The following is an 18,595-nucleotide window of genomic DNA, read 5'->3' on the forward strand; positions in this document are numbered from 1 at the left end:
AAGAAGAGACTAGACAGCCATTTCTCTGAAATGGTATAGGGTTTCCTGCCTGAGCATTGGGTTGGACTAGATGACCTACAAGGTCACTTCCAACATTATTATTATTATTATTATTATTATTATTATTATTATTATTATTGTTGTTGTTGTTGTTGTTGTTGTTGTTGTTGTTGTTGTTATTATTATTATTATTATTATTATTATTATTATTTATAATATCAGAAAAATGTGATGAAGATGTCTATATTTAATTGTATATGTATTAACAGTAACAAGAATTGTATTTGCCCAGTGTGGAAAAATGCATACCACCGGAAGAATAGAGGATCAAGGAAGCACTGGATGGTGTAGTATTGGAACTAGATTGAGAAAGTTAATATTTACCACTGAATTACCAATGGACCCAGATGATACGTGGTTTATTAAGTACTCGTGATTGTAAAATTAGAAAATTAATAAAATATTTATTTAAAAAAGATGTTGTCCCATGGCCTGGAGCTGTTAGGATCTGGAAGGGATAAACAGCTTTAAAGTCTATCTCAACATGACTGAGTGATTTTGGTTTGGAGACCCTTCTGAGATCAGGAATATATCACTGTTAGTTCTGGATAGGTCACACTCCCAGTTTGTAATAGATGGCAATTGTGTTCAAGTGGGACTCTGAACCAGTTATGACCACTCCTGGATCAGGATGCCTTGCACAATCATTCATGCCATGGTCACATGTTGGTTGAATTACAAGAATGTACTGAAGATGGGATAGCTCTTGAAAACTCCAACTGCTCCAGAATGCAGCTTCAGTCATTTCCCTTAAATACCAGATAGAACATGACCTAAGTAGTACTCCTTGTTGATAGTGGCCCCTACCCTTCCCCATGCATGTCCTTACCCTCCTGGTCTTCAAAAAAAAAACCCTGCTTGAGGACTAGTATTACGTTTTTGTGAGTATTAAGTTTTGATAATAGTGTTGCTTTGCCTGCTCCAACATAGTAAAGCACCAAGAAATGCTTTCTGCATTTTTTGCTCATTTTCCAAATTCTGAAATGGCTTATGTCTAAAATTACCCAGAGATAAGAATTTCTTTTAGAATCAGTTTTTTTAGCAACTGGAACTAGTGAGGCTTGAGTAGGATTAAGAATAATATTATAGGACGTTATCAGGGAAACAAATTATTCTAGTGCAGATTATGCCTTTCAAAGAATTATAAAAAAACACAGAGACTAGAGCTAAACAAGAAGCCTTTGGGCAAAAGTTTCAGCTTGTGCAACCATGATTTATGGTGTAGTTTCCCACAGATGTTTACAGTGGAATATTGAGTTCCCCCTTTTTTTAGAATGCATTTCATGTAGTGGTTAAAGTACTAGCCTAGAAACTAGGAGACTATAAGTTCTAGGCAGTGGTGGGATTCAAATATGTGAACAACTGGTTCTCTGTGCTGCTTCTGGAGGTCTGTTCTGGGCCTGGGCAACAAAAAAATCAGCCACCAGTTCTGCCAAACTGGTGTGAACTGGCTGAATCCCACCACTGGTTCTAGGGCTCCCTTAGGCATGAAAGCCAGCTGGGTGACTTTGGGCTACTCACTCACTCTCAGACCAGCCCACTTGACATGGTGATTGTCACGGGAAAATAAGGAATATTAGTTATGTTTGCCACCTGGGGTTATCTATCCATCTGTCTGTCCATCCATCCAAAGATAGGATAAAAATCTAACAGTGTCATGGATCCACCCCTAGACCTCTCTCCAGGTGCAAGTTCAGAGGAGGAGGGTGAGTTTGAGTCTGGGGCCGAGAATTGGTCAAGATCAGGGCTCAGAGCGTGTTAACCTGATGGATCAAAGGAGTGAAGGCTGAGGAAGGCAAGCTGTGGCAAGTTGGTCAGGAGGCTCCAGGAGAGGTCCAGAAGCAGCTGCTGCCCGTTAGCAATGAGGAGGAGGTGGAGTCTACACCTCCTTCTGATCCAAGGACACATAGAGCAGAAAGGAGACAGGCACAACGCTGGTCAGTTATCTAGTCTACTCATGAGGAGGCAACCTCACCTCTCATGAAGGGCTGCACCATCGTTGCCTACTTAATCAGGCCCCAAGGATGTGAGTGTTGCTGGAGCACCATGCCCAGTTCTGTGCCTTGTGTGCTTGTGCCATGTACCCTGACTCATTTGTATCATTGACTGCTTTCCTGGACATTATGGGTACCTGTTGGACTTGGTTATCCAGTGACTTGCCATGCTGAAGTCAGAATCTGGACCTGCACATCGGGGGTTGTTTCCAAGGACTTGTTGTGGGGTTTAAATAAACACCTATAGATCTCCTGATGTGGGGGCGTATGGGGGCGGGAGTGGGGAAGCACAGTTTGATCCAGCCTTTACATTCAAACACACACCCATAATGCTGCTTGCCGGGCGGGAGCATGGAACAACTTCTAGTGGACAAGGCGCTGTTGGCACAGCAAGTGACCCTGTTCTCCCAGTTGGCTCAAATGCAGGCAACCGCTCCCACAAGCTCTTGATGGAAATGCCCAGGATAGGTGACTGACAAGTTTGACAGAACCTTGGAGCAGTTTCTGGAGTTTCTGGGACAATGCCAGCTCTTCATAAGTTTGAGGCCAGATGATTTCCAGCCAGACCCCAAAAAGGTGGGATTCATCAGCATTTTGACTTGCTCATTGGGGGATCCTGCTGCTCATGCAGGCCAGCCCGCTCCTGGATGATTATGCGGGGTTCTGCACCCAGTCGTGGGTGATGTTTGACCACCAGTGAAAGCCTCCTGGCCAACTGATCTTTTTTAAATTGGGTTTTAACTTTTGTATGGTTGATTTTTAACTCCCTGTAAACCGCCCTGAGTCCTCAGGGAAAGGGCGGTATATAAATGCAATAAAATAAAATAAATAAAAATAAATAAATAAACTTGCTGCAGCTGTGGCTCACCACCCTCAGCCTCAGCCGGGTCACTCATGACCCAGCTGAGGCTGTTCCATCAGACTAGCACTCTCTGACCAATACTCAGCTCTGCGCTTCCTCTGCAGACTCACCCTCCTCCTCTGAACTGACATCTGGAGGGGGGAATGGATCCATGACAAACAATAACACTTATTTCTATTTGTGAAGTTGAGCTGAGAAATCTGGGTATCTAACATAAAATACCCAGTAGGTTTTATAACTGAGGTTTTAAACATGGATGCCCCTTCATGATAGCTTTTTTATTTTTCTATACAAACTTTTACCTTTGAATAATCAAAGTTTCTCAAAAGGAACTGCTTTAGTTTGTACAAATGCAGCTTGACATTCTGTATCTGCTTCTCATCAGAACTTGCTAATGGAGGTTTTGATTCTTTTGGAAGGAAATAGTTATGACAGTAATTATGCATACATATACACTTTCATCCACATTTAGGGCATCTTGCAAATTTTTATATGGCAAAAATCAGTAAAAAAAAAATAAGGTGACACATTCCTCGTAGTTCCAATCACAATCTAAATAGCCATTCCTTCTAATAGCTAATTTAATTGACAATCACAGGACTAGTAAGACCACACCTGGAATACTGCAACCAATTTTGGTCACCATACTACAAAAAGATGTTGAGACCTTGGAAAAAGTTCAGAGAAGAGCAACTAAAATGATCAAAGGCCTGGAGACTAAAACATATGAAGAACGGCTGCAGGTCTTCGGCTTGGCTAGTCTAAAGAAAAGAAGAAACAGGGGTCACATGATAACAGTATTCCAGTATTTGAGGGGCTGCCACAAAGAAGAGGGGGTCAAACTATTCTCCAAAGCACCAGAGGGCAAGACAAGAAACAATGGTTGGAAACTGACCAAAGAGAGAAGCACCTGGAATTAAGGAGAAACTTCCTAACTGAGGACAGTTAACAAGTGGAACAACCTGCCTTCAGAAATCGTGGGCGCTCTATCACTGGATGTTTTTAAGAAGAGACTAACTAGACCAGGGGTAGGCAACCTCGGCTCTTTTATGACTCATGGACTTCAACTCCCAGAATTCCTGAGCCAGCATAGCTGGCTCAGGAATTCTGGGAGTTGAAGTCCATGAGTCATAAAAGAGCCGAGGTTGCCTACCCCTGAACTAGACAATCACTTGTCTAAAATGGTATAGGTTCTCCTGCTGGAGCAGGGGCCTGGATTAGAAGACCTCCAAGGTCCCTTCCAGCTCTATTCTATTCTAATTATCAAGGAATGGGACCAGAGAAAGCATTGAAAGATGTTGGCATGCTAAAGGGAAAATAATTTTTCATAAATCCATAAATATTTCAATTGCTTTAAATGTCCATTTTTCATGATGACAGATTATCTATCATTATTTCAGGCCGGCATGGAAACTTAAGACTGTGGAGATCTCCATTCATCCCACATGATTCATTGCAAGGATTTCCCTTCACAGGCCTGGGAACAAAAAATACTTCAAAGATGAGAGCTTTTTTCCAACTCTGTAAAAGTTTTAAAAATATACTCCATGTGATGACGGTGAAGGGGATTTAAAGCTTGATTACACATTTTCAAGGCGGCTGCTTCTACTGAGCAGAGTAGAGCAAATTCAAGAATCTGGATCTGCTCAGTCATACTACCTGCATCTCCTTTGCTGGGGGAGGACATCTCTCAAGGCCTTTGGCCCAGTCATTCCCCAGAGTGGGGAAGAGAAAAGCTCTTAGAAGAGCTAATTGTCTCCTCTTTAACACTGCAACATCTCTTAAAGCATTTGCCTCTTGCTTTAAAATACCATATATTGATGTCAATGAAGGTACTTAAAACTATGATTGGTATATGGTGGAGGCTTTGAATCAGGACAACCCCAATTTTCCTTCTAAAAGTAGGCTTTAAAATCACTTCCACAAATGTTGGTGACAGGTATTTTCAGGAGACTATGTGAATATCTGTATGTTGTCTAGACAAGAATATCAAGGGCTACATATCTGCCCACCCAGTGATGTTATGTGGCTACTAACACATTAATCCAGAGCCAGTCTGATCTTTGAAACAAAATGAGTTTCCTACATATCCTAAAAAGAATGCAACGGCTCAGTTTGGAAGATCATATAGGAGCCGTGACCAGGGGGGCTTTCGCCCAGGTTCGCCTGGTGTGCCAGTTGCAGCCCTATCTGGACCGAGATACCCTACGCACAGTCACTCATGCGCTCATGACCTCCTGGTTAGACTACTGCAATGCTCTCTACATGGGGCTGCCCTTCGAGGACCACTCGGAGGCTTCAGCTGGTGCAGAATGCAGCTGCGCAAGTAGTAATGGGAGTTTCCTGATACTCTCATGTAATACCTCTTCTCCGCGAGCTGCATTGGCTTCCAGATGCCCTCCGGGTGAGATTCAAGGTGCTGGTAATGACCTATAAAGCCCTAAATGGCATGGGTCCGGATTACCTTAGGGAACACCTGCTACCAGCATCAGCTTCCCATCGTCCTGTGCGCGCCCACAGGGAGGGCCTCCTTAGGGTTCCGCCGGTTAGAGATTGCCAGCGGGTGATTCCGAGGGGGAGGGCGTTCTCTGTGGGTGTGCCCGCCCTTTGGAACGAACTGCCGATGGAACTTTGGACTGCCCCCGACCTTCGCTCGTTTCACCGGGACTTAAAAACTTGGTTGTTTGAATTGTCTGGCCTGGACTGAGGGATTTTAAATTATATTATATTAAATTAAATTAAACTAAATTAAATTAATTTTGAATTTTAATTTTAATGTTATCTTAATTTTGTGGGCTTATATTAATTTAATTGTATTTTATTCTTTCTTTTTGTATTGTTTTTAACTTGCCCTGTGAACTGCCCTGAGTCCTTCAGGAATAGGGCAGTATATAAATTCAATAAATAAATAAATAAATAGCGTGATAAATAGTTCTTACATATTTAAATAAAATTGAAATTTAAAAACTTCCAATTATGAACAAAAACTAGACTGCATCCCTTCAATGTTCTTTTGCCCTGCTTTTTAATTTCAATTTTAATGATATTCTGTCTAGTATAGCAGCAAGAAAGAGGTGTGTTGACACTTTAAACTTGCTTCTTCTAAAATGAGTGTGAAAATTACTGGACTTGTGCGTTGAGCTAAACTACTGTGTGGCTTATTTAAATCTGGTGAAAAATGTTATCTAATTCAGGGACTATGAAGTGCTATGGCTCACTATGAGATGTCCTCCCAGGCAAAATGTTTTGTTTTACTAACCAATATGAATATAAATATGGTCAGAGGAGGTTTAGGTAAGCGAAGAAGTTTATTTGTAAATTAACAAGTCTGTTTTAATCTTCATGTGAAAATGCAAACTTGAGATTCCTAAGAAAAAAGAATCCAGAAATATATGTATGAACAGACTTTAATACACATGAATTATTATTTGTATTTTTATCTTGCCTTTTTTATATATTTAGTCAACTCAAGGCAGCAACATTACTAGCACTCCACATTTGTCTTAAAAAGCATCAAAGTGCCCATAAAATGAAGCAAATATCTACAATCTATTTAGGGTGAAACACAATCACATTTCTTGGAAACAATTGTCATTTTGCTGCCCTTTTAAAGGACTTACGACAGGTTTCAAAAAAAGCTTAGAAAGTGGAATGTTTGTGGTTGTCACCCATTATGTCCCACATTGCAAAGAGAAGGATATGCTGTGAAAGCAGAATGTTTGGCTACTGGCTCAGAAATGCTTCTTGAATTATACAGATATTTCTACAGTGTTTTGCATGAACATCATTTCTGAGAATTTACACAGCCACAAGCTGCCATTTTTAGTGGACTTTTCATGTCCACTATGAAAAGTCACACTGTAAAGCCTTACAAGGAAGAGAAATGTGGCCTTCATTAAGGGAAAATTAAATCAATACAATTTTCATTTAGCTGCCTCACACTGGCAATAAAGGAAGATTTAAGCAAGTTACTGAACATTAATCATCGCTTATAATGTTGGAGCCTTCCACTTGCCACTAGGATTCAGGAAATATGTTTGTCAACAAACACTGAAAAGGTATACAGTATTTCAAGCGTCATCCATACATACAATATCAATCTACCTACCAACACTATGGTAGAATATATTTAAGAAACAGCCATAATTTGCTCAATGAGCCATATGATGTGCAAAAATATATATATTTACTGCTTCTCCCACTCCTCCCAGCATTTATTCTGCCTTTCTCAAGGACTAAAAATGTAAGAGCCAAAAAAGACATTAATACCTAGGGTTGAAGCGGTATTTGGTACCATGAAAGCCCTCGCCTCCTCAGTCACAATAAAAAAATACATACCTAAAGAATAATCTACTCTACCAACGGTTTATTGAAACTATCATTCATTGCAACGGGCACATTGTGATGCCTAAAAATCCTGAAAAGGTTATAGCTGCTGTCCAATCAGTTTGAAACTGAATTGTGCAAGTTTGATCAAAGATTCACCCAAGCAAGGAATTACAGTTAATCCTTGATTTACAATTCATTTAATGGCATTTTGTGACTTATGACCTTTTTTCACAGTGCCCATCTTTGCAGCCTCCCCATAATCATGTGATCAAAATTCAGATGCTTGGCAACTAACTCATATGTATGACGGTTGCTGTGTCCCAGAGTTACGTGATCACTTTTTGGAACCTTCTGACAAGCAAATCAATGGGGAAGCCAGATTCACTTAACAAGTGGGTTACTAGCTTATCAAATGCAGCGATTCACTTATCAACTGAGGTAAGAAAGGTCATAAAATGGAGCAAAACTCACTTAACAAATGTCTCACTTAACAACATAAATGCTGGATTCAGTTGTGGTCAAGGACTACCTCTACTCCCAGCTGGGGAATCAGATGAGGTGGGGGGGGGGGGCGAGAGACAGCGTGAAGGGCAATCTATACTTCCATAAATTCTTGGACCGCAACTTCCTTCTTCGTGGGCTACGCTGCAGTCATCACCCAAAGTAACACCCTATCTACACCGGTAGGCTACGCCAGCGTTTCCCAACCTTAGGAACTTGAAGATGCGTGGACTTCAACTCCCAGAATTCCCCAGCCAGCTATGCTGGCTGGGGAATTCTGGGAGTTGAAGTCCACGCATCTTCAAGTTCCTAAGGTTGGGAAACGCTGGGCTACGCTACTCGTGAAAAAGCGCCTTTGGGGGGGGGGGGCTACAGGAGCTCGCTTTCTACAGGAGCTCGCGTGCAGCCCCTCCCAACTCTTCCTCCTCTTCCTCTCTCCCTCCCCCCTCCCCCGCCCCTTCGGAGAGGAGGGGGCCTGACTCCAATCCCACTTCCTCGTCGAAGGGGGAGGTGAAGAGTTGGGTTGGTGCAGTGCGCCTGCGCGCCGGGCGCGACACCCCAACCGACAGTCGGCAGCCTGGCGGTTCCGCCATAAGAAAGTGGCTGGCGAGCGGAGGAGCGCCGGTTGCTTTGCGAGGAAAGGAGAGGCCGGCGGTTGCTTGGTGGGTGGGGCCACGCGCCTGTAGCTAACCTGCCTGTAGCTTTGGGGCGCCAGGACGACCCGGGGGCCGTCCGGAGCGGTCGGCTAAGGCTTCATGGAGCTCCCGCTCCCTCGGTTGCGGAGGCTCGCCTGCGGTCGGGAAAGGTCCGTGGAGGCTACGTGCGTAGAAGGGCTCCGCCTCGGGACCCAGCCAGAAGTCTAAGGTTGACCGCCGGCTGCCAAGCCTCAGGCGCCATCCGGAGAGCGACGTTCAACGGCCTCCCGCACTGATTGCAGCAACCCCAGCCCCAGCAGCCTGGAGGCGGCGGCGACGACGACGAAGAGGAGGAGGGCTTCGAGCAGAACGGCGTCGCTAAAACCTGGGAGGGGGGGGGGCTCTCGTCCTTTCCCTCCGTGTTTTTCTCCTTGTTTGTCTCTCCCAGCGCCCGCTTTCCTCTTCGCCTTTCCCGAGGAGCTCTTGCCCTCAGCTGCGCTTCTTTGCCCCAGGCTTGAGGGGCTGCGATTCTGGGGGGAGCCCCAAGAGAGGCACCCGGGCAGGCCGCAGGGGAGCTCCTTTGGACCATCCCAAGGGAAGGACTGCTTGGCCTCGGCTCCATACGAAGGTTTCTCCCTCGGCCCGGGAATAAACTGGCCCCGTAGCCCCTAACCTACGGTATGCCGTATCGCTTAGATTAAAACATCTCCGGGCATATTGGATGTGATTTATTCCCTTTTCTTTTCTTTTTTTTTTTATAACCTGACAATTTCTTTCTTCGCTCTCCCACCATTTTATGTCTTTTCAGCAGTATTGAAGTGGGACTGGATGGAGAGTGATCTGCGAGATTACTTTTGGGCTTCTTTTCGTTGTAGAGCAGATTAATATGAATGCGTGCCCGTAATAAACCCGATCATCATCTCATTGAGAAGAATTTTTTTTTAGGAATAAAATAGCCATTTTGAAGAGCTGAAAATGATTCTGAAGTGGATTTTGCCTTACTGGAGCTACTTCTCCTCTGTGCCCATTTTGGTCCTGTTTAACTGTTACCCTCTCCGAGCTAGTGCAGATAATTCCAACCTAATGTATTATACAGCTCTCATAAATGTCACCGTGTTGAATCCTGACCGTTCAACATCTGCTTCAATAACACTTGAGCGTGCACGCTATGGACAAACTTCTCCCAAAATAAGTGTCAAAGGCCTACTTCTGGCACCTTTGCCAATCAATGGAGGTAAGGGTTTTTTTGTTTTTTGTAGCTTTTCCTTCTTTTCATGTTACTATGTGTTGCAGTTTAATCAATTGAGCTTGATTAAAAGTATGTGCAGAAGTCTCTCTTCATTCCAGAATCCAAGAGTTCAGGAAGCATTTTTACATATCTTTTTTAAAGTAATCTACTGTAACAAAAACGTATTTTGAAGCTGACTAAGGTAAATTAAGATGACACCTAGGTGCACATGTATAAAACAGTAGAAATGCACATATAAAACCACATTTATAGATTATATGTTGTAGGTTTTAATGCTGTAAGAGTCACCTGTGTGTGAATTTAGTGGCCATATAAATGTGTTTAATGGAATAGTGTATCATAATCCTAGAATATATCCGGGTTGGTATCATGAAAGCATGAATCATGGAAATTATGATTCTTGAGAGCCAGTTTGGTGTAATGGTTAAGGTGCTGGCCTATTATATGCTAAATCTAGATCATTTGGAATATGATAATTACCAGAAGCAAGAAATTGGGAGGGGGGGGAAGAAAAGAGAACTTTCAGTTAATGGAGTTGTGCCAAAATCAGTAGTCTTTCTCCAATCCAGTTTAACAGGAAAGAGAACTGAAATTATGCATCAGTGCAGTCCCTTCTGAAGTAGGTCATGATGGCAAAGTCTTTACACACACTTGTGATACTCACTGCACATAAGCAAACATCCCCTTGTGGAAAGCAACCAGCTTCTCTCTTACACCAGATCTGAGATCCTAGAAAGAGTGGGGGCGGGGGAAGCAACAAAGATGATAAAGGGTCTGGAGGCTAAATTGTGTGATGAAGGATGGGGGGGAGGACATAATAACTATCTTCCAGGACTGGAGGAGCTGTCATAGAGAAGAGAGGATTGACCTATTCTTCAAAGCACTAGAGGGCAGGACAAGAAGTAAATGGGTGGGCACTTGTTAAAGAGGAATCCAACCTTAAAGGATAAATTTCTTGACAATGAGAACAATTAAAGAAATAGCTTGCCTCCCAGAGTTGTGACTGCTCCATAACTGGAGGTTTTAAAAATAGATTTAGCACACAGAACAACCATTTTACCAAAATGGTATAAGGTCTCTTGCCTTGAGCAGGGGATTGGACTAGACCTCTGAGGTCCCTTCCAGCCTTATGATTCTATGTTCTGTGTGCTAAATCTGCTCTAGAAAATCTGTCAAGCCTCCAGAAAAGAGTTGGGGGTAGCATGGGAAGACTCTGGAATGAGAGGTGGCAAATGGACTGTTTTGCTGCTGGTATGTTTTCTACTGTACAATGGATAGCATCCTTAGTTGTTTAACATCATAGTATGCCATAAGGTGGCTTGAGATTTTGGCAGGATAATGGGGCCTGTGAATAAGTGAGAATTTCTTCTAGGGCTGTAAACTAATTTGAAACTATGGCTTGTTGGCTTCATGTGATGGATTAATGTTTTGTTTGTGGGTTCCTCAATTATTTCTGCTTTGTTTTTGTTCTTTGTCCAAGTCTCTGACAGTTCCATAAAGGCATAAACTGAATGGGTTTAAAAATGGCAAATGCAATTTAATATAAGCACATGCCAAGTGATGCACATTGGCACAGGAACCTAGAGGTTCCATATACATTAATGGGAATTGTGCTGGTAATGACTGATCAGTCTGACTGATCAGGACTGATCATAGAGTCACGATGAGAAACTTAGTGAAAATGTCAACCCAATGTACAGTTGGTATTTTAAAAAGATAAATCTCATGCTTGGAATTAACGTAAGTGAACATAAGGCTACCAATATAGTAATGTCCTTATATAAATCTCTAATGAGTCATATTAAGTCATACATGGTGTGAAAAAATGTAGCTAATGATATTTTGTCCCTCTCAATCTTAGAATTTAACTCATCTATTTAAATGTAGGGACAGACAAATCTAAAATTCTTTCTTTTGACTGTATTGTCAAATAATTGAGAATTTAAAAGGGAACAGGATTATTTCGTAGAGGTTTAGAGTAACCTCCCTAAGTGACTCATTATCAGTAATAAACTCTGGTGTTTAGTAAATTAATAGTTAAAGCAAACTATAGCTCAGCATGATATATGATCTAATAAAGAATCTTCTTATGGCTGTTATTTTTCCATGGGAAGAAATGTAATAGGAGTCTGCCCTAAACAGACTACTGTTCTGACCGTCCCTAGGGATGGAGGGATGGATATATATATATATATATATATATGTGTGTGTGTGTGTGTGTGTGTGTGTGTGTGTGTGTGTGTGTGTATGTATATGTATATATATCTATGTATATGTATATGTATATATAAAACTTTTCAGCTTGAAGGGAATAGGGACAGTAAGCACTTTCCTATCATAGTATGTTGCTCAAGATTTTTAGTTTAGTTTAGTTCATATATATTTAGGAAACCATGATATAATATTTTTATCACACCTCAAAACTTATTTAGAAAATGTATATCTTAGAACAGGGGTCTTCAAATTTGGCCCTTTTATGACTTGTACACTTCAACTCCCAGAATTCCTCACACAGCATGCCTGGCTGAGGAATTCTGGGAGTTGAAGTCCACAAGTCATAAAGGGCCAAGTTTGAAGACCCCTGTCTTAGATGTAAGCATAAGGCCTTATGTAAATTGTGCTGGAAAAAAATTGCATGTATATTGAGATCAAGCAAAGACCATGGTAATATTTTTTTAAAAAAAAATCAGTTTTTTCTATGTCTTATCAGTGGTTTCAGCAATTTTCCTCTTTATATTGTTTCACAATTTATCTTCAATGATTCAATGTATGCAGTTTTTCAATATTTTCGCTATTATGATATTTAGATGTCAATGGTAGCAATGACATGTTCTTAAATAGAATCTTTGAGTATTCATCTAGATTATTTGTAACACATACTCTGCAAATTAACCTTTTTTACACATTGTACTTTAAAAATTATGATGCAGTTGAATCTGAATCCTCTGTGCCTCTAGGAGGAGTAAATATAGTCAAACAAAGTTAGTTGTAATCAGTTTTGTGTATCCAGCCTTAAAAATCAGATAATACAAATTGCAGAGTTTGCAAAATGGGGATTAAGTCATGTCTAGCATTCTAGATGACTCTAAACTAAGTAATGTTGTACCTATATCAGTAGTTGTATCCCAAAGGTTGTATACATATATTACAAAATAAGGAACATAGTCAACTACATTAGGGAAATGGATAGCACTGCATAGGACACATCTTTCCACATTGTGTAGCTTAATGAGGCTTGAATCTGAATATAAAATTGGACACTGGTCCATCTAGTCCAGCAGTCTGTTCTAACAATGGTCAACTGAATACAAAAGAAAGCCCACTAGTCTCCTAGGCCTTCAGAGGAAGTTGCAATGCCATCCAATCTAATAGCCTTTGATTCCCACGATGACTACTTACGAAGATATACAGACAGGTTAACTGAGGTAATTAATATAATTTATAATCTGCTTATGAATGGAGGCTACTTTTGGAACCTAAAAACTGTCTTGATTCTTTCCATTTGTACCTTTAAAATAAGGGAGAGTAGATCAAAAAGGGACACGGTGGCTCAGTGGGTTAGGACGCTGAGCTTGTCGATCGGAAGGTCGGCAGTTTGGCGGGTCGAATCCCGAGTGCCGTGTAACAGAGTGAGCGCCTGTTACTCGTCCCAGCTTCTGCCAACCTAGCAGTTCGAAAGCACGTAAAAATGCAAGTAGAAAAATAGGGACCACTACGGTGGGAAGGTAACAGCGTTCCGTGCGCCTTTGGCGTCTAGTCATGCCGGCCACATGACCACGGAGATGTCCTCGGACAAGCGCTGGCTCTTTGGCTTTGAAACGGAGATGAGCACCGGCCCCTAGAGTCGGAAACGACTAGCACGCATGTGCGGGGGAAACTTTACCTTTTACTTAGATCAAAAAGAGCAAAATGCTTATCTTTAAGGTATTCTTTTTTTTTTTGAATTCAGTTTCTACCTCTTTTTTTAAAGGACTTAAAATCTTTTGTCCATAACTTCTAATTTTGAATTAATATATTAAAATATTTGCTTTTGCAGTTCATTAACAGTCTTAATGTCATTTTCAGTTATAGATTACTGGTAGGCTGCCTCAGGCATTTGGGGGAAGTCCAATATAGGCCACATGTGAGTGTCTCTCTATTGGTAGGCAGGATTTTCAGTGCCAGAGCAAGCCTCCCATGGTCTCCCCTACACTTCTTACCTGAGAGAGTTGGTTTATAGACAATGAAAATGTTGATAAGGTAGATTTGCTGAGAGAAAAACAGAATACATCCATTTATTCCAGTCTGTGGAATAGAGATTTTCTTCAGCAGAGCAGTTTTGATTGCAAAATCTAGTCCATGGGTCCTGTTATCTATCTGTGGTTTCCCTTTCTGAAGGGACATATATTCCCTTGCTGTTTCCTATTACGATTCCTTTTCTGTAAATCAGGTATACTGCTCTTAATAATCAGCTCTAAATCCATAATTTAAAGGGTTCTTAGTAAAGTATCACATTTCTCTTGCTTTTTTCCCAACTTTCATAGCCATATATATCACTGGGAAGTTCATTTTTTTATTTTTTCCTGACATTTGTTTTCATGAAATGTCTGTGTCACTGCAAGAGATAATAGGTGCAGCTTCAAGGAAAGATATATTACAGGTAGTCCTCAAATTGCATCCATTCGTTCAGTGACCATTCCAACTTACGACAGCACTGAAAAAAAGTGACTTATGACCAGTACTTCACTTAGGACTCTCCGGCATTTACAGCTCAGGTGGACTGCAGGAACAGAGCTCAGATCTTCGGAATCTGTGCTGTTTCTGCACCCTGCCAAAATTGTTCAGCTCCACTCAGCAGTGCAGGTCTTTCAGTTAGACCCCAGAGACAAGACAGTTCTTCTTGGCAGGCAGCAGTAACCTTTCCTCCTGGCTTCCCCACTGACTTTCTGGGGAAGCTGGCAAAGAAGATTGTAAACATGATTGTGGGGCACTTTGTAACTGGTTGTGAGAATAGGTTGCCAAGCATCCATATTGCGATCATGTACCCAGATTATTGGGGGCAATATGCTGACTCTGTAAATCGCTTACAGAGGGCTGTAAAGCACTGTGAAGCGGTCTATAACTGCTATATAACTGCAGCAGGGGATGATGCAACATTTTATGACAGCCAGAAGGACATTTGGAGCCACATAAAGCACCCTTTCCAAATCCATCCTAACTTTGGATGGTTGTTGAACAGCTGTCATAAGCCAAGGGTTACATATAGAAAGATAGAAAGCGGTTCCAAATTGATCTTTCCAAAAGTTAAGGGTTTTACCTAGAGGCGTAGCTGTGCAGAAAGGCTTAGGGATTGAATAGGCCAAGTGATGGAATTGGCATCTCATGGAAAAACAAAAAAAAATGTATATATTGAGCTTTTCTGTAAAAATGATATAAATGACATCAGATTACATCTTTTTAAATAGGTGATTTGTAGAAGTTTGGAATTACTCTTAAATTGCTTTTCATTATATCATGGAGACTTTCCAGCTTGGATATCTAGAATCTCTAGCTTGGGAAAAATATACATTACAAATGGATTCTGAATAACTGATCATAGATGACAGATGGTAATGGAAAACTATTGATAATTAAATTTGCTGACATAGTTGTCTATGTCCCTTAAAATGCTGATTGATAAATCAGGCACTTTAGGTGTATAGTAATTTTCCTTATTTCCAGTAACTATTGGAATATGCTTTGAATACCCTAGTGATTGCTTAAATAATTTTTATGGGACTGTACAGGTACTCCTTGACTTACAACCACTTGTTTAGTGATCGTTTGAAATTGCAATAGTGTTTAAAAAGGTGACTTAGACCGGATTTCACACTGAACGACTATTGCTACATATACCCATGGTCATGTGATCAAAATTTAGGTGCTTAGCAACCGGCATGTATTTATGACAGTTGCACTGTCCCATGTAATCACCATTTGTAACCTTCCCAGCTGGTTTTCGACCAGCAGAGTCAATGGGGAAAGCCAGATTCACTTAACCACCACATGGTTCACTTAACAACTGCAGTGATTCACTTAAGAACCATGAAAAAAAAGATTGTAAAATGAGACAAAAACTCAATAACTGCCTTGCTTGGCAACATAAATTTTGGGCTCAGATGTGGTCATAAGTCAAAGAATATGTGTACTTTGATGTTGGGGTGATTTTTAAGTATTAAGAGTTAAGTAACACACCTCAATTTATGTTTCCTTTTTCTTAACGTTTAACTGTTTCTTGCGCGTCTAATAAGAGGAGTCTAAGAAGATGACATGGTAACTATCCTGACTTCTTATTCTAGCGTGAAAACTGATCTGGTAGTCCCAAGGTTCATAAAATGTATATTGTGCTAACGTTCTGTCGGTAGAAGATAAGAGATATTATGCACAGAGCATTTGTCTCTCCATGATGGCATGTACTGCCAAATTCTGGAGCCCCTTCTGTTTGTGACAATAGTAGTAATTGTAGTGGAAGTGATTAATAGTCTTCATGCAATTAAAAACAGCAAACTCCAGATCAGAAAAAAATCCAATCTAAATATATAACAGAGCTTGACTATTGCAAAGCCCACTCTCCTCCAAAGCCTCACATAATGTATGGAACTTTATGACTTTTTTGTCACTATTAACTTGTTCTTTCTTATTTCTTTTTATTCAGTGAATAGATGAAAACTAACTCCAGTATTGATTATTTCAAATGTAAGAAGATAGAGGAAAAGGATTATTGCAGGCAATAAAGCCTAAAGATAGCTTATCAGTTAAGGCCACAAATAACAGAAGTTCAAATAGCATAAATGAATAAAATCATGCAGTTTATATCCCAAACGTATACCATGGTATAATATCAGGTGCTGGGTATGGGGTGTTTTTATGAGTTTTGTGGGATTCAATCTGTCCTTCATCTTCTCTTTTTGAATTTACAACCTTGAAATCATTATGAGCGGTGATAAGTGTATTTTTCCTTCTTTGTTTTTCACTTTTCCACTTCCTTTATTACTAAGTTCACAATACAAAGTCTTATTTTCAAGAAAATATCTGCTTGTGTTTCTTTAAATTGTAGGGCAACAAACTGTTGCTGATTTAATATAACAGTAAGCAAGTAGCTGAAACACTCCACTATAAATATGATATTAAAGCAGTGTCACAATAAAGAACCTTATAATAATACATTCAGTGGAATCCTTTAATTAGGAAAATCTTAAGCTTGGAAAATTGGTCTTAATGTGGAAAACAACAGTGTTGTATTCAATAAGAGCTAATGCAGTGTTTCATTAGTATTCAAGTCAGACTTGGAGGTTTAATGATATGGAATGTTTTACATAAAAGTTCAGCTGAAGTTGGAAGGTTGTAGATTATTGCAATAATTCTGCCATTTTATGAACTAGTTAAAATATAGTGATGTATGTACTATATATGTACTTTCAGGTTAAATTTGCTTTCTGATGGATTACACAGAAATATCTATGCTGGTTTTTTGGCAGCTTGAAAGTCATTGCCTTCTCGGATGTTTTTTTCCCCCCCAGTTTAGCAATGATTTTCTCATGAACTTTCACCCAATCCAATCCTATTGTAGAAAGAACCTCTTTTTAATCATTAAAGCAGTCATGTCCCTTTCCCAAGCTTCTGTGGCTGTTTTGGAAGGTTTTTCCAACTTTCTGTGGATGCGTTTGTATTCATAATTATTTGTATTTAAGGAAGAAATTTTCCTTGCATCTGGAGGATAAATCACCCAGATCCACTCTCAGTTGGATGCCAAGCATGATTTAAGCTCTGTAGAGATGCTCAGGGAACGGACTTATCCAGTTAAATCGTGGAGTCGCAGCTCTTGCTCAGAGAGCAGCTGGCAATCATGGCTACAAGGACCTTTGCTCAACTTTGTGTTGTGCACCAGTTATAGCCTTTCCTGGATAGGGAGGCTCTTCATTTTATCACTCACACCCTGGTCATCTCCCATGCAGTCAGGCAGGGAGGGTATGTTGTGGACTCTGTCAGTTAAAGAATTTTAATTGGTGGGGTCCAGAAAGAGAGCCGTCTCTGCTGCTGCCCCTGCCCTTTGGAACATTCTCCCCCATTCTCTTTGGAAATTATGCTAATTGATGTGGTTTGGTAATTAGAAAATATTTTGGTTAGTGTATCAAGGGACTTTCTTTTAAATTACATCATTAAATTAGAACCTGTATTCTATATTTTTAGTTCCAGATCGTTTAGGATGTGATCCACGAACACGGTTTCAGGTTCCTCCAAATACAAAGCAGTGGATTGCTCTATTGCAGCGAGGAAATTGTACATTTAAACAAAAAATTCTGCGAGCAGCTTCACATAATGCTTCAGCTGTTGTAATTTACAACAATGTATCTGGCAATGAGCCTGTTACCATGACTCATCAAGGTAAGAACTAAGATATCAGACCTTCCTTTCAGCTCAGTCCATTTCATCTATTACTTGGAGCTTTTAAAAAAGTATATTTAATTAAAACTACAGGTTGTGATCAGTTATATCAATAAATGTTACTGGTTGTCATTCTGAGCCAAGTAATGCCCGAGATAGCCCTGCTCCCCATTCCTACCAGTTTACCTTGATGGGAGCAGATTTGAAGTGAAAGTTTAACAGTGGTTATATTGTCAGTTTATTTTGTAATAATTAAATATCTTAGTTAATAATTACTGTTGTTGGTCTTCACCCTTTTTCCAGTCAATACTATCAGATGACCTTGAATTCTGGCTTTTTAAGATAATTTTTCCTATGACTTTTCACACACTAATATATTAGAATAAATGTATATAATTTATAAGCATGCTTTCATTGGGCCTTTTCAGTAAGGAAGAGTTTGATCCATAATCAAAGTTCTTTTCTGCTAACTGTCCCAGTGCTACAGTTTTCCTGAATTTCTGATTCTTGTTCACATGGGAATTCATAAAGCCAATATTTTGAAATTGTTGCATTTTCAAAA

At 40.4% G+C, this 18,595-nt stretch overlaps 1 protein-coding gene across 3 annotated transcripts in view; it reads left to right on the forward strand.

Moving 5' to 3' along the window:
- Positions 1-8,248: 8,248 nt before the first annotated feature.
- The window catches only part of RNF130 (ring finger protein 130), a 29,206-nt gene continuing 18,859 nt past the window's right edge, over positions 8,249-18,595 (forward strand). The window contains exons 1-3 of one of the 3 annotated variants that reach the window (XM_083355365.1): positions 8,264-8,408; positions 9,190-9,615; positions 17,839-18,033. In XM_083355365.1, the coding sequence (XP_083211491.1) occupies positions 9,357-9,615; positions 17,839-18,033 (454 nt within the window). In that variant the 5' untranslated portion in view covers positions 8,264-8,408; positions 9,190-9,356. Of the gene's footprint in view, positions 9,616-17,838; positions 18,034-18,595 lie in introns of all 3 variants that reach the window. The other 2 variants (XM_083355366.1, XM_083355364.1) reach the window with 2 other exon arrangements.

The sequence above is a fragment of the Vipera ursinii genome, assembly GCF_947247035.1.
Source record: "Vipera ursinii genome assembly, chromosome: 2".
In the NCBI taxonomy this organism is placed as follows: Eukaryota; Metazoa; Chordata; class Lepidosauria; order Squamata; family Viperidae; genus Vipera; species Vipera ursinii.